General features: G+C 42.3%; 1 protein-coding gene across 4 annotated transcripts in view; it reads left to right on the plus strand.

Annotated features, from left to right (window-relative positions):
• The window catches only part of FMNL2 (formin like 2), a 425,422-nt gene that overhangs the window by 187,141 nt on the left and 215,957 nt on the right, over window positions 1-22,324 (plus strand). For all 4 annotated transcript variants that reach the window (XM_029605500.1, XM_029605502.1, XM_029605499.1 and 1 more), the window contains exon 2: window positions 14,978-15,061. In XM_029605500.1, the coding sequence (XP_029461360.1) occupies window positions 14,978-15,061 (84 nt within the window). The remainder of the gene's footprint in view (window positions 1-14,977; window positions 15,062-22,324) is intronic.

The raw sequence follows: 22,324 nt of genomic DNA on the forward strand, positions 1-22,324 counted from the left end.
TGCTTATAGGATCACCATACTGAGAACAAAGAGAGATTTTTTCTCAAAAAAAATACATCATTTCATATTTGATTCAAAAGCACTTTTCTCCTACGTTTCAGCTCTCACTAAACCATCACCTCCTACCATTCCTGATGATCAAGCACTCAACAAAGCATCAGAACTAGCAGAATACTTTAAGGATAAAATTGACAAACTGACTATCTCTTTCTCATCTTTTTCATATCCCCCTTTCCCTCACATTACCTCACCTCAACTAAATACAACGCTGGAAACTTTCGAGACCACTTCAGCACTTGAGATAGAAAACATACTTAAAAAAATGAAACCGTCATCTCATCCCTTAGACACAATTCCTACTAACCTTCTCATCGCAATAAGAAACTCCATATCAAAACCAATTGCAGACATCATTAACTGCTCTCTCTCCCAGGGTCTAGTTCCTGACCAACTTAAATTAGCCATTCTCAAACCTCTACTTAAAAAACCTAACCTTCCAACCACAGATCCAGCTAACTTCCGCCCAATAGCTAATCTGCCATTGATCGCCAAAATTATGGAAAAGATAGTCAATAAACAACTATCTGAATATTTGGAAGAAAACAACATTCTTGTATCTTCCCAGTATGGCTTTCGGAAATCGTTAAGCACTGAATCTCTCCTTATCTCTCTTACCGATTCTATTCTATCTAATATGGACAAAAAACAACCACATCTTTTGATACTACTAGATCTCTCTGCAGCCTTTGACACTGTCAACCATTCATCTCTATTAAAATGTCTGGCAGATATAGGCATTAAAGGAACAGTCTTCAGCTGGTTCAAATCCTTCCTAGCAAATAGACAATTCAAAGTAAAGATTAACAACAAAGAATCACAACCGATCCCTTCCAACCGGGGGGGTCCCTCAGGGTTCCTCCCTTTCCCCTACCCTCTTCAACATTTACCTCTTACCTCTATGTCATCTACTTACTAAACTAAACCTAACTCACTATCTCTACGCGGATGACATCCAGATACTCATCCCAATCTCAGAATCCTTACAAAAAACCTTGGCTCACTGGAACAATTGTTTGCAACAGATCAATCATCTTCTCTCCAGCCTTTGCCTCATTCTTAACAACAACAAAACTGAGATCCTAATCATCAATCAAGACATCAACATCAAACTTCTAAACCCAGCTGACCTACTCAACTCATCCACTCCCATATTAAATCACTCACCACATGTTCGAGATCTAGGTATCATGCTAGACAATCAGCTCAATTTTAAAAAATTCATAAGCACAACCACCAAAGACTGTTTTTATAAGTTACAAGTCTTAAAAAAATTGAAGCCTCTTCTTTATTTCAACGATTTTCGGATGGTCCTACAAGCCATTATTCTATCAAAAGTCGACTATTGCAATTCGCTTCTCTTTGGCCTTCCATATTCATCCATCAAACCCCTCCAAATGCTACAGAACTCTGCAGCCAGAATCCTTACCAATACGAATAAAAGAGATCACATCACCCCCATTCTCAAGCTCCTCCACTGGCTGCCTATAAAGCAAAGGATCCTATATAAAGTACTCACCGTAATTCATAAATCCATTCACAATATCTCTCCTCTTCAATTATGTAACCAACTACGCCCTCACTCCTCCTCTAGACCCATCAGAGGAGCATATAAAGGCACACTCTATGTACCTTCAACAAAATCCTTGCATCATAAACGTGCCATATCTACAGCAGGCCCCATTCAATGGAATGCGCTCCCACCAGACATTCGGCTTGAGTTCTGCCACTCTTCATTCAAAAAAAAACTTAAAACCTGGCTCTTTAGCCAAGCTTTTCCAGGACCATGATCATCATTTTTTCCCCTCCAACCAGCAAGAACATATCTTCTTCACAAACCCCCATTTTCCATACCACTACCTACTTCGGTATCTAATCTCTTGCTGCAGGACACTTGAGACTTTCTCACTTATACGTTATAATTTTTATGCTCAATAAGACCTGTCAACTTAATTGTTTAAGTCTTTTTTTTTTTTTTTTTCTCCTTTATCTTTTGGTCATCAATGTTACAACGTTATTGTTAAATTTTGAACTTATGTACACTGTTCCAAGTTTCATAACCTTGTTCTATGTAATGCCTTTTGGCAATTTTCATGTTCTGTTTCAATGTAAACCGATGTGATCTTTATTTCATATAGGAACACCGGTATATAAAAATCTAAAAATAAATAAATAAATATATGTGTTACTAGTAAAATGAGGACTTGGGTAATATGAGCATTCAGGCCCTGACACATTAAGGCTTTTTCTCATTCTGCGGGAAAAGACCTTGAAGAATTAAAAGCTGTAAGTGGATAGTGGATTCTTTGACTAGAAAATCCTGCAAATTATGTGAGTGTTTTCATAACTCACACCAACCATCTAACTTTACCTAGAAAGTGCATTAGAAAATGTGAAAATGTGCTATTCTTGCCGCCTCCCATCACCCACTCGCACAGTGTGTTACCTGCAGCAGTACCAGATTTAGCGAAGAACTGCCCTGAGGAGAGCCTTCAGTTAGCAGCTCCGCAGCCTCTCCCCCCTCCCTTGTGCATTTCATAGGCACGCCTACCAGATGCCTTTTTGAGTCCTTTAAAAAAAAAAAGAGCACGTAGCCGTCATGAGTTGGCTCGTGCCCCTTTGGGGGATCCTGCGGGGGTATGGGAGCTTTGGAAGATTTTGTATTTATTTGAGGTATTGCAGAAGGTATTGCTATGTGTTGGACTAAACAAATGCTTGCTTACTTCTGAGCCTGTCCAATGTATTGTGGGTCATAGGCCCAGGATGGAGGGAAGAGGTAAAAAAAATGAGGGAGAAGCAGAAAGGGGAAAGCGTAGTTGTCCCAGTTAAAAAGGGATAAGGTGCCCAATGGTAAAGTAACTGAAGAGATTTTGGGGTTATTGATAAATGCATGTTCTGTAAATAAGATAACTTTGATGTCACATACTCTATTGAAGATTTTAGATCAGATCTAATATTAATTACTGAGACTTGACTGCTGAATGAAGGTGGAGTAGCTCTATCTCAGATGTGGCCTGTCGGTTATTGTTTAGAGTTTATCTCAATTCCCAAGAGAATTGGATGGTGAAAAAAGGGTAGAGTTGGATTCCCCCTTAGAATGTGAAGTGCCTTATTTGAATTTTGTAAAGCTGTTCATGTTTAATGTTTTATTAGTATATTGACAAGTTGTTTACAATGAATTAGCTGAGATTATTGCTATGGTAGCATTGAAATTATCTTATGTATTAGTAGCAGGAGATTTTATTTTGCATATTGATGACCCAGACTCTAAGTCAGCACAGAATTTCGCTAGTAATTTATTCCCTCTACCTGCTGGTGCAGAACAGATTGGGGGCCAGGTATCAACTTAGTTTGTAAGCCCCCTGGGGATAGGGAAATACCTACAGTACCTGAATGTAACCTGCTTTGAAGTGTCAAAAAGTGTTATATAAAATCTAAATAAACTATTAGATCTAATCTTAGGCTGTGATTTGATGTATAAAAAATGGGGGTTGGGTATTAAGGTTCTCTAGTTTGCCAGATGGAAGGAAAAGTAGCTTAGAAGGGGAGCTGAATGAGCAGATGATTCGAGTAAAATAGATAAGGAAATATTTGATGAGAGGGTGGTGGAAATGCTAAATGATTTTTCAGGAGTTTCAATAGAGACTTTATTAGATCAGTATTTTAGTTGATATTGCACCATGGAAACCTTTAAGAAATAAAACATGAGCTAAGATGTTATTTACAAAGGAAATACATGAATTTAGAGAGAATGTGGAGCAAGCATCTTACTGCTATTAATAGGAATAGGTGGCGTAAGATGACTAATTTTTATTATAGGACAATAATGAACCTGAACAAGAAGGGATTTGCTACATTAATCTCTGTAAGTGCAGAAAATGCCAGAATATTGTTCAATGTGGTAAGAAAACTATTGGGAAAAGAGGTAATGAATAAAGCAGAAAGTAGTTACCAGGTACTGAGGAATTTACATTTTATTTTACTAAGAAATTGAGGATTTAAGGGTATAGTTAGGAATGGATTTGGATTCTACTAGTTTTCAGCTGGAGGGGGAGATGGTAATTCGGGGAGAGAAGATGCTGGCAAGTGATTTAGTGAGATCTGAAACTCTTTGTATGGTGGAGTTTAAGCATCTTCTTAGGCAGGTTGAGCCATTGGTTATGGTTATGGTTTAATTTATTTATAGTCCGCCCATGCAATAGCCCTAGTTGGCTTGCAAAACCGCATACACGGTAAAAGAGTTTAATACAGAGTAATAAAACATAACTTATAAAACAGAACAGGTAATTAACCCACAGTCATACTGAATAAACAATAAAATAAGACAGCAATAAAACATCACTAATAAAATCTGAACAGGGGATTAAAAGCCCATGGGCATTAAAAGGCTTGTAAAGCCTATCAAGCAGTATAACAGTAAACCTGTTCAAAGAGCAAAGTTTTCAAATGCTTCTCGAAACTTTTCAAACATGGCAGCGAATGTAACTCAGCTGGGAGCTTGTTCCACATGTCAGGGGCAGCGTCCGAGAAGGATCTTAAGTGAATCTCGGACAGATGTGCTATGTGCACGGATAGAACTTCAAGGAAAGCTTTTTGTGAGGAGCAAAGAGATTGTTTGGGATTATACAGTTTGAGCAGATCATGAGCCAAGGAATGGATGATCGATCCAGTAATTTATCTATCAATAGCTCAGTCTTCACTTTGATCCTCCATTGTATGGGAAGCAAGTGCAGCTCCAACTGTTGTGCACCCCGTTCGTGCCAAGCCCGCACACAGGCCTGCTTACCTTACTAACTCCTCGGCATGTCACGGGCCGGCCTTCCCAGCGATAGCTGCGCGCTCCGCTAGGCCTCGGCTTCCCGCAGTGGTCGCCGGGCCTTCCACTGTGCACCAGGCCTCACACCGGAGTACAGCATCTCCAGTGGCATCGGCCACGCCCGCACGCGCGCGGACAGCCCGGCCTCTTGTAGGGCCAGGGGTGGGTCCTAGCTCCGTGGCGCACCCTGATTGATGGAACAATATAAGGAAGTCCCTACCTGCACTTCCTTGCCTTGGCAATCGGGTCGGCATTGTATTGTGTGCTAGGTTGCCTCTATGTTCACAGTCTTGTTCCAGCCTTGTTCCAGGATCCTACTGTTCCAGCCTTGTTCCAGTGTCCTCCTGTTCCTGCGTCTGTCTGTTCATCTTCCCAGGTAGTACCCTTGGACTGTCTCTCTGGTACTGACCTCGGCCTGTTCCTTGACTTTCCTGTCTGCTGCCTGCATCCTGAACTCTGCCTGCCTTGTGACCTCATCTGACCTCTGCCTCGTTGACTACTCCTTGGACTGATCCTTGGATTCTGACCTCTATCATTGACTACGTTTCCTGATTGTGGCTCTGTCCCTTGCCTTGTCATCGCCTACGCTGTTTGGGCCTTCCTTGCCTCTCCAGGTCAACAGCGTGAAGTCCGACCTCGCTCCCTTGCTGATTGTGGGCACGCCTCTCTACTACCTCTCCTCCAGGAGACCCTGCAAGGCCCACTTAAGTCCAAGCAGCCCAGGTCCCCACGGGCTCCACCTCCTTTCAGCTGCTGCTGGCCTGGGTCAGCAGCCATGGTAGGGGCAGGAAATGTGAGGTGGATGCCACAGTGGTGTTCTGAGAGAGGCATATTTTGCCACCTCAATATTCTGCCGCCTGAAGTGGCTGCCTCGCCCTGCCTCATTATAGAACCGCCCCTGCCCAAACATTAAGTAGATCCCATGCCAGTAATGGCAGTGGCTACTCCCCAAGTTAACTTGATTAATAGCAGTTAATGGACTTCTCCTCCAAGAAATGTATCCAACCTTTTTTTAAACCCAGCTACACTAACTGCCCTAACCACAACTCTGGCAACAAATTCCAGAGCTTAATTGTGCATTGAGTGAAAAAGAAATTTCTCTAATTTGTTTTAAATGTGCTACTTGCTCACTTCATGGAGTGACCCCTAATCCTTCTATTATCCAAAAGAGTAAATAACCGATTCACGTTTACCCATTCTAGACCTCTCATGATTTTATAGATCTCTATCATATCCCCCCTCAGCCGTCTCTTCTTCAAGCTGAACAGTCCTAACCTTTTTGGCCTTTCCTCATAGGGAAGCTGTTCATCCCCTTTATCATTTTGATCGCTCTTCTTTGTATCTTCTCCAATTCAACTATATCTTTTTTTGAGATGCAGTGACCAGAATTTTATACAGTATTCAAGGTGCAGTCTTACCATGGGTCATTTAAGACATAAGTGTGTTTTTCTGTTGGTGCCTTCTTTAAAGCTCCCGATTGTATTAGCCTAGCTTACTGCATGGAGAGGTGTGTTGTTTTTTTTTTTAGTTCATAAGTAAAGAGAATGCATGCTGAAGTTCAGCTGTAGATGGGAGATGTAGATAATAATAGTACTGAGGTTGTATTTCCCTCCAGATATGTTAAGCTGGATGTCTCCGTCTCACTCAAGCAAAAGCTGGAAAATGTACGGGGCTGTCAATACATCCTTTTTGGAGTATGAGCCATAGCTATATATTTGATAAATGTGCTTAGCACGCGCAAATCAGACTTTATTTGCTTTGCTTTGTGATGAAAACATGATTTGTGTACAAATAGTTTTCCATATGCATAAATCCTGATTCCAGGACCCCTGTAGCATGAAGTCCAGGTTCAGCCCCATAGACTAACACGAGTCCCAGAAACTTTACTCCATTTCTGACCAGGAGTTAAATTTCCAGCGTTAAAAAAAAAAAAAAAAGGTGAATTAAGCCAATGTCTGCTCTGCTTTAGAGTAACAGCTAAATACCTTGATTAACATGGGGTTTGCATAGACGAGTGCTAATTTGTGCCACTTTTTTTTTTTTTTGTGCGCTAAACTTCAGAATGAAGTCGTACTTACAAAAATGTGTGGACAACTGTGTGCAAGCCCACATGATTACACAGAGGCCATGGAGAATCAACGAGATGGAGCATTCATGCGTTGGCTCTAAGACCTGCAGACAGTTCATTCTGCAAGCGTTGAATCTCTAATTCTTTTTGGCTTGGAGGCTTGCACGTTTCTAGTAAGGCTGATGCGCCTGGCAACATATGGAGATGGTCAAGCCTCCGTTTGCAAAAGTGTCCTCTGCATATGTTCTTTCTGCTTTCAAATCAAATTGGTGTGCCTGCGTTGCAAATTAGCAGAATAAGGAAGGGAAGTCATGCAATTCTAATTTGAAACTTACATTTGTCAAAGGAAATGAACGTTTCAAATTCAAGGAGTTGCCCCTGGATCTTAAGCATCCAGCTAGCAATTTTTCTTTTCTTTTCTTTCTCTGTGCATTATGAATATAAATATTGTTCAAAAATGAACTGTATAAATGACTAAACTGTAAACAGTTAACCATTTAAGATAAAATTCAGACTGCAGCTGAAGGGGCTCCCTGCCCCTTCACCCACTCTTCCATGGGGTCCCTGGGATGGTCAACAGCAGCCCAGCTTGCCCCAAGGTGAGGAAAGGGAAATTCGGAAATCAGCTGCAGGCCAACTTGAGCAGGCCCCTGGTTCGTGCTTGCAGGCCATTTACATTTAATTGGTAACACTTAGGGGCAGAGCCGGCGGAAGCACTAGGAGAGCTAGGCCTTTGCCTAGAGTGCCAACCATTAGGGGGCGCGAGCCATGTGGGGCCGTGAACGGAGATTCGAATTTCCACTCCTCTTTGCGGCAGCTGTTCGCGGCCCCACATGGCTCACGCCCCCTAATGGTCGGCACCCTAGGCAGAGGCCTAGCTTGCCTAGTGCTTCCGCCGGCTCATGGTCCCAAAAAAAAATGAGTGGAAGGAGTCGGGGCCGCGACCGGGGGGAGGGGTCGGCGCAAGGCACTGGCCCTGCTTGGGGGGTCATTTTCAAAAGGATTTACATGCTTAAACTGGGTTTTCCACGTGTAAGTGCACTTTAAGCACCTAACTGGGCTTTTGAAAACTTCTGATAGTGTGTTGCATTTGCACGCGCAAGGCCTTTGAAAATCACCTGCCTTGTGTTTAAAAGGCTAATGTTTCATGACTGTGCTGCGTGTGTGATACGCATGTTTATTGGAAATGATGTATAATTCTTTGCATCACGAGTCAAGACACATTTTCGTAGAGAAGGGTTTGAAAAAAACGCCTGCCTCTGTTAAATATAGATTAGACGAGGCATTAAAAGTGTAAAGTTGGATTAGGCCGCCAAATATATTTGTTCATGTGGTGCAGTGAAGGAATGTTAAAAAGAAGGAAGTAGAACACATTTCACGTGAAATGAGCATTCTTTGTAGAAGGGTCTTTTTTTTCCTCTCTCTCTCTCTCTCTCTGTGGCACTACATGCAGTTCACTGCGTGTAACGTTTTCAACCTCGCTGTCAGCCAGGAAAATAGCATCTGCTGTAAAAAGGGCATGGCGGCATCTGCCCAGTCATCGTGGGAATAAGGTGGTGGGGCTTCCTCTTAAAACCGTTCTCGGATGGCGGGCCCTGCCCTGTCATGTCCTATGGCTTTAACGGTTCTCTGCTGCAAAGACAGATCGGTTCCTGGGCTTATGAACGCCGGCCTGCAAAGGCTGCCGCAGAACCTTTTGTCTGACGGCTCCCCACAGCAAGAGTTCATCACGGTCCCTAAGAGCCTTGCTTGTGAGGGGTCGTTGCGGTTGTGTGTAGTGAGATCCATCGGCTTACGCGCGCGTGTGTGTGTGTGTGTGTGAGACACAGGGAGAACTTATGTTCACGCACAAAGCCTGTGGTTTTTCTTTTTTTTTGCTTTGTTTTAAATATGCTTCTTTGCGTCAGAAAATCAAGGGTTGGATGTTCATTACACATTTTTTTTGTGACTGTTACTGAATTGTGAATCCAACATCAAAATGACACATTTTTATCTGGAAAAATCAGAATCTGTTGTAAACAAGATACTTGCAGAGTAAATGACAGGCCGTTGGAAAGGCGTATTTGAAAATATGAGCACATCCTTTTGTCCGTTGTGTCTCTAGAAACACAGAATTTTTTATACCCTTTCTATTGGGGTTCTCAAACACTTTTTTTTTTCCTCATCATTATATTGTAACGTATCACATCTTAGTTATCAATAGCCATCCTGGCCCGTGCCTCCTCTCCCTTCCCCTCCAAAAGAAATCCTTAAAATATGTATCCAGTATTGCTAAGGTGAATATATTCCAAACGATTCATGAATCTGTACCATAACCCAGGCATAGCTGGCTAAACTATTCCAGGCTTTAATTAGAGAGGATCTGGTGGCCTCAGCTGCTGTATTTGGCATGGGGTACAGAGGTAATGATCATCTAATGTATGTTTTAAGCCAGGAAGAGAAAAGAGGCCCAGAGTTCCAGCTGTAGCAAGCTATGACATATACCGCAGGGCGCAACAGCCTAGCGGTTGTTACAGTGGAGGGGGGTCAGTGCAGCAAAAGCTGATCCAGCGCTGGAGAAACTGCTGTACAATGTATTTGATATAAACAGTGCTCCAGAAATACGTATATTTAAGGGCCTGATTCACGAAGGATTTTCTCCCATTCTCTGTCTTGTGGGGGGAGAGGGACAGGCGTAAGAAAGCATAGTGAACCTGGTCGTAAATGACTGTAATGCGTAGTATTCCTTGCTTTGAGACCTTAATATAGGGATCAGCCAGAAAAGGTCTGAGAGGTTCTGATGGCTAACAGCGGGGATGAGGTACTTGAGCAAGGGTGTCAAAGTGCAGTCCCGGAGGACCACAGACCAGCGGGGCTTTCAGGAGTGCTCTAATGACTATGCATGATATATTTTTGCTTGTACCACCTCTTACTGTATGCAGACATATCTCATGCGTAAGTCATTAGGGTTACCCTGACAACCTGACCAGTTTGTGATGCTCCAGGATTGCAGTTTGACAATGGCCGTTAATGCATGTAAACGCGGCGTCTCTTCTTTGGCTCTATCTGTGTCAAAAAAGCTTTTAAAGGGCCAGTATTGCTTTAGTCCACTGGGGATGGAGGAGTTTACCTTTTAAAACTTCTTTGGTGTACTGTCACATCTACATTTATCCTATACAGCATACATACAGTCTTCCAGTAATCTATGCCTCTTTTTCATTCATTCATCACTTTATGCTTTCTCTCTCACTTTGCATACATACTTACTCTGTACACACATTTTTTATGTATGCAAACACTATCGCACATAATCACTTTTCATTTTCTCTGTCGCACAGCACAAATCTGTTACGTAATTGATACCCCCAAGACTGTAGGGAGATAAGATACAGTAAATGTACAGTACTACATTAGCAAGCATGAATCACATACAGCGACTGTTTATGGTGCTACAGTATATAATCATTTATCACACAAGCTTAAGAACGTAACTGGTCAGACTGAGGGTCCATCAAGCCCAGCATCCTGTTTCCTGTTTAATGGCACTTTCCTGTCCTGCCCAGACCCTGCCGCCGGCCTTCTCCTTTTTCGGCAGGTCTTACTCTGGCACGTACCAAGAGATACACGTGTGGCCATGGGCCTTTGAAAATGCCCGCAGCACGCACGCGGCCTGACCATGTGCATATCTCATGGTATATGTGCGTGTAGGCCTTTTAAAATCGGGCCGTAAGTCAACTTGATTGATAACAATTTATGGACTTCTCCACCAGGAACCTTTCCAAATCTTTTTTAAGCCCGGCTACAATAACTTTCCTAACCACATCCTCCGGCAACTAATTCAGAGCTTAATTGTGAGTTGAGTGAAAAAGAATTTTCTGATTTGTTTTAATGTGCTACTTGCTAACTTCATGGAATGTCCCCTAGTCCTTCTATTATCTGAAAGAGTAAATAACCGGTTCACATTTACCCGGTCTATTCCTGTCATGATTTTATACACCTTTATCATATCCTCTATTAGAGTTGTGGATCCTTCTGTTGGAATGAAGTTGATGCTACCTACTGGGAAGGCCCAGTAGGGTCCTCACTGCCAACTGGCAGAGGAGATGGTGCAGAAACTGAACTGGAGCTTCGCCTTTACCAGCCCATTTCCCCTCGGGTTGAGACTTTGGGTTCTGGGACCAGCAGGTCTTAGGTGACAGTCTCTGGAGAAGGCTAAAGAGAGGTTCTGATGTTAGACTATGCTTGCCACCAGCCCTGACCAAGGATGGACAGGTCACGAGCTATGGTTGAGGCGGGTGGTAGACAAGGATGGTGAGGTCACAGGCTAAAGTATGTACCGAGAATCAATCCAAGGGTAGACAGGCGGGTGACCAGGAAGGCAAGGCTGGACAAGGTTGAAGACAAGGGAGGTAAGGTAAGGTTGGATGAGGCTGAAGACAAGGGAGGCAAGGCAAAGGAAAGACTCCAAAGCAGCAACTCACAATACTGGGAGGTAGTCAACCCATTGCTGAGGTGCCTTGGCATTCATTGGCCAGGATTTAAATACCCAGCCGTGTGATGTCATCAGGGAGCACCGGAGAACTGGTTTCCTGCTGTGCGTCCTTTAAGTGGCAGTCCGCACCATGTGCTTAGGGACAAGTCAGAGGAAGAAGACAGCAGTGTTCCCAGCCACATTGAGTGGTAATGTCATTGGCTGCATGGAGTGGTAATGCCGGGTCAGTTGGACAGCGATGGGTGAGTGAGTGATGACCCTGCGAGCTGGCAAATGTAACATCCCCCTCAGCTATCTCTTCTCTAAGACGAACAGTCATAACCTCTTTAGCATTTTCTCATAGGAGAGTTGTTCCATCCCCTTTATCATTTTGGTTGCCCTACTCTGTACCTTCTCCATTGCAACTGCCAACTATATCTGTTTGTTTGGTTTTTTTTTTAGATGCGGCAACCAGAATTGCACACAGTATTCAGGATGTGATCTCACCTTGGAGCAGTACAGAGGCATTATGATATTCTCTGTTTTATTCACCATTCCCTTCTTAATTATTAACATTTTGTTTGCTTTTTTGATCACCGCAACACACTGAGCAGACAAGTTCAATGTATGGTCTACTATGATGCCTAGATCTTTTTCCTGGCTGGTGCCTCCTAATATGGAGCCTAACATCATATAACTATAGCATGGGTTGTTTTTCCCTATTTGCCTCACCTATATTACACTTGTCCACATTAAATTTCATCTGTCATTTGGACACCCAATCTTCTAGTCTCGCAAGGTCCTCCTGCAATTTATCACAATCTGCATGTGATTAACTACTCTGAATAATTTTATATCATCTGCAAATTTGATGACCTCACTCATCATTCCCCTGTCCAGATCATTTATAAATATATTGAAAAGCACCAGTCCAAGTACAGATCCCTGAGGCACTCCACTGTTTACCTTTTTCCACTGTAAAAAAGACCATTTAATCCTACTCTCTGTTTCCTGTCTTTTAACCAGGTTGTAATCCACAAAAGGACACCGCCTCCTATCCCATAACTTTTTAGTTTTCTTAGAAGCCTCTCAAGAGGGACTTTGTGAAAGACATTCTGAAAATCCAAGTACACCACATCTACTGGCTCACCTTTATCTCTTTACATCGGTCTCCCTGAATCCACGCTTAGATATCTACAATTGATTCAAAACTCCTGCAGCCAGACTATTGAACCTCTTACTCCCATACTTGAATCCTTTCGTTGGTTACCTTTAAATTGCAGATCGTTTACAAAATATTGACAGTAGTCCACAATCTCCTGCACATTGTTTCCAGGTCTTGTATGAGTTTGCTTCTACACTTCTACATACCATCCAGAAATCTCAGATCAGCACATCAGCTTTTACTTGATGTCCCAGCTGCAAAATATACTAGACTGGCAGTCACGTGTGAAAGAGCCGTTTACACTGCCAGTCCTTGCATTCGGACCTCAGTTCCTAAAGATTTCAGAAAATCCGTGAAACTTGATTTCATTGATTACAGCACTCTCCCACCTTTAATTGAATATTGATTGCAATGGTCTAACCTCTGTTTGACACAAGTTTGCATCAGTTAATGTTTTAAACCATGTTTGTCTGTTATTTTTACTTTACTATATATTTTGAATGTGTATGCATACCATGTAACCTGCCCCAAACCTTGGAGGGTGTGGGATAAAAGAAATCTTAAATGAATGAATAAACAAATACATGTTTACTAATCCCTTCAAAAAAATGTAGCAGATCTGTGAGGCAAGACTTGCCTTGGGTAAATCCATGCTGGCTGTGTCCCGTTAAACCATGTCTATCTATTTGTTCTGTGATTTTGTTCTTTAGAATAGTTTTCCCAGCACTGAAGTCAGGCTCACTGGTCTATAGTTTCCTGGATCGCCCCTGGAGCCCTTTTTAAATATCGGGGTTACATTGGCCACCTTCCAGACTTCAGGTAGAATGGATGATTTTAATGATAGGATATGTTCTTCCTTCATATCAAAAAATCCAGTTTAGATGCCAAGTCCCCAGTCTTAAGTTTTACTCCTGCAGTTCCTCAGAGTCTGCTTGTGTTTTAATTTCCTTGAATAATTTTTCCGTTATTGCAGATTTGATCAGCTTGCTCACTGTGCCCTTTTCCAGGTCAGTAACGAATAAGTTAAACACTGGTTCCAGTACAGATTTCTGGGGTTCTCCACTGTTTACCTCTCTCCATTGGGAAAACTGACTTTAGTCCTCCTACTTGTTTTGTTATCTTTTAACCAGTTACCCAACCCACAGTAGAGCATTTCCCCCATCTCATGATTTTTTTTTTTTTTAATTTCCTGAGGAATCTTTCAGGAGAGACTTTATCAAATGCGGTCTGAAAATCCAGATGCACTGTATTTGGCGGAGTCAGCTTTATCCATGTTTATTTACCCCTTCAAAGAGTTCTTTGTACTAGATTAGGAAGGCAGAGCTGTTGCTAAATCCATGCTGACTCGTCACCTTTAAGCCATATTTATCCCTATGCCCGGTAATTCTGATCTTAAAAATAGCTGCCCCCATTCAATCTGCCATAAAACATCTGGCTCTCTGGTTTATAATTGCCTGGATCTTGAAGTGCTGTTTTTAATGTGGCCATTATAAAAAATAAAATCTTTATGACAAGATCGGTATACCCTTATAAGAAATGCAGAAGTAAGATCAAAAGGAAAGATGAAATTCCGAAATTAACATGTAGCTGTTTGCATCGCAGGGCGGTTAAAGGTGTGGCTGCCTAAGATCTACCCGGATATTTGATGAGATTCTGAATTGCAAAAGCCTCAGATGGTTTCTTGACATGTCGTTTTTTTTATTTTTATTTTTTCAATTTTTTAAAATGTTCTTTATGAAGTGAGCAGGGTCTGGGGTCCCTGCCTGGGCAGGATGGCTCACTTTCCACCGGCCGCTCCTCCTCGCATAGGCCTGTACTCTCCTTCCTCTGAGTATATCAGACAGATCTGCTGTGGAAGCTTTCATCTTTCTTATAAGGAATGGCGCTGTGCCTGTGCACCCCGGTTCCAATTCAGACCTGTGATATTAATAATGAGCATTGTAGTCAGCTTCCCAGTCAAATCCATGATCCAGCAGGCTTCCTTTTCTGTCTTTTTGTTCCTTTTTGCTGCTGTTAACATGTCTGTTCTATCTTAAGTTTGCTTCCTTTAAGGAAAGTATGAATGTGCTCAATATGTTATCACGCTGCAGATTTATTGATTTAACAGAGCACTCCAGTTTTCAGCATTTATGTTGGCCTGTTACTTGGATGAAGCCTTTTATTTGATTTTGCAGAAATTCAGGATGATTGATAGGTATCTTCTGAATCAGAAGTCTGCAAAAATAGAACTTTTTGACTTACAAGGACTCCCTTCAGGCAAGCTTCACTTATGTGTGTGGGGGTTTTCTTTCTTTATTTTTATGGAATGTTTAGATTAAGTATCCAGACAGAAAATTGAAAGAAAACAGTCAAGTAAGCACAGTAATATTTTCTTGGTGTATCTCTCTTGGTCTGTCTCATGGATTTGTTTTCCATTTACAGAATGCAATGAATCTGCCACCTGACAAAGCAAGATTATTACGCCAATATGACAATGAAAAGAAATGGGAGCTAATCTGTGATCAGGTAATTATAATTTTAATTTAGCCAGCTTTGTGCCTGTAATATACAAATAGAGGATGTAGTGAATTAAAGGTGCTGTCCATGAAAGCCTAATCAACTTGTTAAATGTTTATTCTCCCAGAGGAGCCATCGTCAAACTGTTCGAATTGTTGTGAACTATCTGGTTGGCCCTGGTGTCTAATGATTTGATTTTATGGTCGTATAAACAAAATTTGCTGTTGTGGGCTGCTGCCTTGCTACAAATCAGTGATTTAAGACTTGAAACCATGGGACATTTGTACACAGGTCAATTGCTGCTTATAGTGTTTGTATGTGTATATCTGTGTGGGTGTGTGTATAATATATTTATGGCTCACTTCTTGTCCAGTCAGCATCCTAACATGCTTTAGAACATAACAGCCCATGAATGTATATGTAACCATCTAAAACAGGGGTGGGCAATTCCAGTCCTCGAGGGCCACAAACCTGTCGAGGTTTTAAGATATCCTAATGAATATGCATGACATAGATTTGCATACAACTGAGGCAGAGTGCATGCAAATCTCTCTCATGCATATTCCTTAGGGATATCCTGGTTTGTGGCCCTCGAGGACCGGAACTGCCCACCCCTGATCTAAAAGGTGTAAAGTCCGGCTCTCAGTACAGCAGCCGCTCTAAGGAGGTGCTGAGACTTTACTTTAGCATGGCTCTTTGGCACACATTTCTCTTATGAGAAAAGTTTGAAATGCTGAATGTAGCTTTCCAGCACACCTAATGTTTATGTTCACAATGTTGAAATGCTATGGGGGTCTGCTTGTAAAACACTGTATTAAAATTGAGGAGTTGCCGAAATAAAAGCATAATTGTCACAGTAGAAAGCCTGACCAGGAACTAAAATTATTCTTGCACTTGTCGTGGATGCTGGATATATTTTGAGTGCAAGCGGCGCTCCTAGTGTTTTTCTGGATTCTACATTGCAATTTTGAGTTATACCCTACCTTTCTAGTACAAGATTCTACTCAAAGTGGCAAACATCAAATAAAGTTCAACATAAATACAAAAACAATCAATGTAAATCAGTCAATAAATAAACTAAGTGAGCCATAGCTAACACTTGTTCTTATATCCTGCTGATGTTGTAAGAGCCCCAGCCTGGCTCAGGCTCTCCCATGAGACCCTAACAACCTTTACTCTCAGGGCCAAAGTCATAAAGCTGCGCCTTTGCTGGTCACAGAGGGGCCCACCAGCTCTAAGCCCTGCCTTGGAGCTCATGCTGCAGCTGCTGGTGTCCCCTGCAAAGAGAGAACTTTACATTAACTTTCCTGGCCCCTGTCTGACTCCTGGATGGGTTTAACAGATCATGGGGTGGCGGTGTTCCTAAGAGAGGCCATTTTCAAACGGTTCGCTTTGCTGCAAAGCCTGCAGCTATTTCATCCCTTGGACTTTGTAGCAGGTTTCAAAGGGAAGTTGCGTAAGTACCTTCTCTCTGATATGTGCTGCAAGGACTCTTGCATCTGCTTTTTCCGCAGGTGGATTGTCATGGCAGATAGCGGTCATACATTGTGAAACTTTGTTCCATTTGTGTTATTGTACAGTCCTGCCCAAAACTTGCCTAGGAAGGGGGCTCCCTCCCACAAGCGGCTAAAAGTCCATGTACTGGGGACTATTATGCACACGTTTAGGGGACTTGAGGGATGGCGATTTTAAGAGAGCCAGTCTGAATGGGCAAATCATTATTATTATTTCTCTGTGTAAATGGCTTTGCAAATTGTCCTCCGATTGTGTAGAGAGCAATTTAATTTTTCACCATAAATATGAGAAGGCTCGTTTCTGGTCCTGTAGTCTTGGGAAGCCATTGCAATGTACTATACTTGACTTTTGGACTGCCTAACTTGAAATGTCATTTTATGCACCTGGCCTGTCTCTAATTACATTTTGTTTGGCTTAGACCCAAGGCATCTTCCAAAGTTTTGTTCTTTGCCCATTATTTTTTACTTGGCAGTTTCCTGCTGCTCCTTTTTGGCTTCTTTCAGAATCAGGGTTGGGATATAGTGCCATTAGCCATCGTTCATAAATAAGCCAGAGTTTTTCACCCATCCCAGTTTATTTAGTGCAGGGATATTGTTTTCTTTTTTGATATGTTCTCTCCCAGTTTATTTAGTCCACTCGTTGCAGTGACCGTCATCGGCTGGTGCTGGCACTGAGACCATGGATGAGGAATCCTTTCAGAACCTTGTAGTTCTGAGCCCTAACAGTGGCTAGTAGGTGCCACTGTTGTACAGTGACTAACCCCACTCCTCGCCTTCCCTCGGGACTGTGAATGCTACCTCCACAGCATCCCGAGCCCTGCTGACCTGAGGAGCAGGAGATAATGAGCCAGAAATTGAACCCATGTCCCTTTGCATGGCAGCGCTACCTTGCAAGCCTCTGTTGTAACATCTATTGCAATCCCAGGGATATTGCTCAAGGTGTAAGAGCTTTCTTTAGAAGATGGAGTTTGTGGGTGCAGTTATGGTGCTACATGATTTGCTAATATGGTTAGGAACGAACTGCCTTAATTGGTGGCATTGTGTTGTTTATCTTGTATACTAGCCGTTAAGCCCTTAAAATGGGCGAGATTCCATCGGTCAGACCGGCAAGGTTAGAGCCACTCTGTTCTCCACAACTTCCCTTTTCCTTCCATCCCCTCTCATCTTTCCTTTCCGTCCCCTCTCACCTCATCTACAACCCCTTCCCCTTCCCCTTCCCTCTCCCAGCCCTCCTCCACTCTTTTTTCTCTTCTCCAGAACTTCTTACCCTTTCCACTTGTTCAGTCATATCCTCTTCCCTTTTCCTTCCCCTCTCACCTTCCCTTTCCTTCCCCTTCTCCCCTCTCCCTCAGCCCTCCTCCACTCCCTCTTTTTCTCTACTCCACTTTACCCTTCACACTTACTCACATCCTCTTCCTTCCATCTCTTCTCATCTTCCCTTTCCTTCCCCTCCCACCTCAACCCCTTCCCTCTCCCTCAGCCCTCCTCCACTCCCTCTTCTTTTCTTATCCAGAACGCGTGCCTCACCACTGGGCTCGTTGCTGGCCCACCTAACGCTTAGATACCGCCACCGCTGCTGCTCCATGGGAGGTCTCCGGGGGTCTCTCTCTCATGCGCGCCTCTCCACCAGGCTCGTTGCTGGCCCGCCTGACGCTCTGTGATGAGGTGCGCGAGAGAGAGAGACTCCGGCAGACCTCCCGTTTCTGTGTCTGTGCCGCCGCTTCTCCCCGCGCGAGAGAGAGACCCCCCGGAGACCTTCTGTGCTGCCGCCGTCGCCGCTGCTCCTCCCCGCTGCTTCCAAGCAGCCCTCTGCTGCTCCATTTCTTCCCAGCACCATGTTGCTGCCCTCTGACCGTCGTGCTCTTGCGTATGCGCAGTAGAGCTGCTCTCTACTGCGCATTTGTGGCATTTCGGTCCAAGCCCATTTATATGGTAGATGGGGCCATTTTATTTAGCCAAACACAACATTGTGGAACCCAAAACAATATTGAAATGTTAGCCTAAGAAGATGTCAGCAAGCCTGACGTTGTGTGACTTCAAAACAAGACACCAACTGGTCTTCTAATCTTTCACCTTCATCATTCTTTAATACTTCAAAAATATATTTTTTTTGTGATTTTTATAATTTCCTTAAAAATAGTCCTCCATCTTCAAAGAATATTAAAAGATAGACTCTCTAGATGTAAACATTATATAGCCAACACTGCCAGTGTTTCGATTGATAGCTTCCTCAGGGGCATGCGAAAAGTTTAGACAAAGAGTCTTTAACCTATGAATAACAATACTGTCTTTAGAAACATTCAGTTGAAAGAAGATGAAAAAATACTTATCTTGAATTAACGTGGCTACCATTTAAAGAGGACTATATGTCTCGACCATCACATCATGGAAGCGGAGGAGGAACTGAAGCCGAGGCGCACGTCTCTTTAAATTCTCAACTCCCACATGACGTCATCAAATATGTAAAATGTCAAAGGACTCGTCTTTCTGTAATATGGAAAAAATTACCCAAAATTGTTCAACCCAGAAAAACATGCAAATCAAGTTCTGTATTAAGGCCAGCCGGTGCAACAGTATCTAGTCTATAAATCCATCGCTGCTCTGACTGTAATAGCAATCGTTCCTGATTCCCACCGTGCCAATGTGGTGGTACGTAGTCAATGGCACAGAATAGCAAATCATCAAAATGATGATGGAGAGGTGACAAGGACATTTTCAATTCCTTTTAGTATGGCTCAATTCATGTAATTCCAATTTGAAATTCCCTGCTAATATTCAACGTGAGTCCATTTCTTTCTTGGACATAAAAATTATGATGATTGATGGAAGTTTTGTGGTTTCCCTATTCCACAAAGCGGTGAGTTCTAATACCTATTTACATTTCTCCAGCGCACATCCTAGGAACTTCAAATTAAAGTTACCTGTGAGTCAATTTATCAGATTTCGTCGCTTATGTACCACTGTAGCTGATTTTGAAGTTCAGTCTAAGTTATTGTGTGAACGCTTTTTGGCCCGCGGATACCCACGATCAAGCATAAGAAAAGCCTACTTGCGAGTGAAGTTTTCCCAATGGGAGTGGCTTTTACTCCCGCGTCCTATGGAGGACTTGTCTCATCACACTTGTGTTCTCCCATACTCCTCTGATGCTCCATTGATCCACCGTTCGATTTTGAAATACTGGCACATTCTACAAACACATAACATTTTCAAGATGCCTCCACGCATGACTTTCTCAAGTGCTTCTAATTTAAAGAACCTGCTAGTGAGGTCTGATTGTTCTATCAACCCTGAACTGGATAATTTTGTGATAGGATCACATTATCCGTGTAATAACTGTTCAGTCTGTACTTCATCAATGTCCATCCAAGAATATCTGATTGTAAAATCTGGTTACAGAATTTTTCTCAAATATAAAACTACATGCATCTCTACCATGGTCATTTACCTGATCCGATGCCAATGTGAACTTCTTTACTTTGGCAAAACAAAACATTTGTTGAAAACACGGATGATCGAACATCGGTCTAATATAAAACATGCCCGTGTTGACGAACCTTTGGTGGCCCATTGCATTGAACATGGACATCGTTTTGATGATTTGCTATTCTATGCCATTGACAACATACTGCCACATTGGCGCGGTGGGAATCGGGAACGATTGCTATTACAGTCAGAGCAGCGATGGATTTATGGACTAATTACTGTTGCATTGGCTGGCCTTAATACAGAACTTTATTTGCATGTTTTTCTGGGTTGAACAATTTTGGGTAATTTTTTCCATATTACAGAAAGACAAGTCCTTTGACATTTTACATATTTGATGTCATGTGGGAGTTGAGAATTTAGAGACGCGAGCCTCGGCTTTAGTTCCTCCTCCGCTTCCATGATGTGATGGTCGAGACGTATAGTCCTCTTTAAATGGTAGCCACGTTAATTCAAGATATTCTTTCATCTTCTTTCAATTGAATGTTTCTAAAGACAATATTGTTATTCATAGGTTAAAGACTCTTTGTCTACACTTTTCGCATGCCCCTGAGGAAGCTATCAAGCGAAACACTGGCCGTGTTGGGCTGTATAATGTTTACATCTAAAGAGTCTATCTTTTAATATTCTTTGAGGATGGAGGACTATTTTTAAGGAAATTATAGAAATCACAAAAAAAATATATTTTTGAAGTATTAAAGAATGATGAAGGTGAATGATTAGAAGACCGGTAGGTGTCTTGTTTTGAAGTCGCACAACATCAGGCTTGCTGACACCTTCTTAGGCCAACATTTCAATATTGTTTTGGGTTCCACACTGTTGTGTTTGGATTTGGTTATTGTGGTTAACTGCTGCCTCTTCTGTTCTGAGTTGTGTATCGCTATTTTATTTAGCCCCAGTCTAAAAAAAAAATCTCTAGGCAATGTGCAGCACAGATAAAAACAAACATAATTACACAAAGTAGAATTATACATAATAAAATCAAAAAGTATCAGTACACAGAAAATAAGTGGGGGCGGATCCAAGGTGGCCGTGCACTGATGTTCGGCATTGGAACTTCTTTCCTCGTCTTGCTTTTTTTCCCCTGAAAATTTTGCCTTTTCACTTCATGGGTAAGAAGAGGAAGGGGAAGGCCCGCACTTACCTGATTACATCGGAAGAACCAGCAGCTAGCAGACCGATAAATTGCCATCTATTCCAACTGATAGACTCTCATCCTGACTCCGGAATGAGGTTGTTGGGCAGCGAGCAGGTCGAAGGTTCACTGATCCCGCCCCTGACTTGGAAGCTTCGCTTACCCCGGAGTTGCGTCAAGTTTCTCAACAGCCATGTTTGAGCTCTTCTATTCTTGAGCTCTCTCCAGCGACGACATTGCCTGCAGCAGAGAAATTAGCTGCACCTGGTGTTAGCGGTGGTAAATCGGGCCTTCCATCTGAGGCTTCCTCTCTCCCTTCCTTGAGGTCAGTGGAACAGGTTTCATCAGAGACTTTGCAGATCCCAGTTAACTTTGGATCATATTTGGGAGGCATTGACCAAGCTTTCTTCTCAGTTGGGTCAGTTTGTGGGCCAATACCAAGGTTTGAATCTGGGCTTCATCAGTTACAGGAACAAGCTTCTGTTACTTTTCAAAAAGTTCAGTTTTTGGAATCAGGCATTACCTCACTTCAGGAATCAACAAGTTCTCTTGCTAATGGTCATCTTTACCTTGTTAATAAACTTGAAAATCTAGAGAATGTTGTTAGAAGAAGGAATATCAGGTTAATTAATTTTCCTAGAAAAAAATTATTTCTCCTGTTCAAATGTTGTGAAAGGATTTTCTTGAAGTATTGAAATTACCTGAAAATTTAATACCTCCAATTTCTAAAGCTTATTATCTGCCGTCGAAAAATGTTTTGCAAGATAGACCTATTTCAAGGTCTAAAGGTTCGCATTTACCCTGTTTCCAAATCTACCCAGTCCAAAAGGAAGCGGTTTTTGTTACTGTGTTCTGGTGTTTTCCAATTGGGAGCCTTGTTTTGGCTTGATTTCCCCTGTAAATGTGTGATTAAATTACAGGGGGTCAAATATGTTTTCTTTGACCCCTCTCAATTTGTTTTTTTTATCTGAGAAACAGCAACATAGAGAGGGTTTTTGAAAGCCCGACTCCTAGTGCTGCTTCTTCTCCTATTGGTTGTTAGATGCCTTAGTATAAGAAAGTCTACCAGCGCTCAGCCATCTTTTTTTCTTATTATTTAAATTAATGTTTATAATTCCTTTGATCTATTGTATTTGCCTC

The sequence above is a fragment of the Rhinatrema bivittatum genome, chromosome 6 (genome assembly GCF_901001135.1).
Source record: "Rhinatrema bivittatum chromosome 6, aRhiBiv1.1, whole genome shotgun sequence".
Taxonomy (NCBI): Eukaryota; Metazoa; Chordata; class Amphibia; order Gymnophiona; family Rhinatrematidae; genus Rhinatrema; species Rhinatrema bivittatum.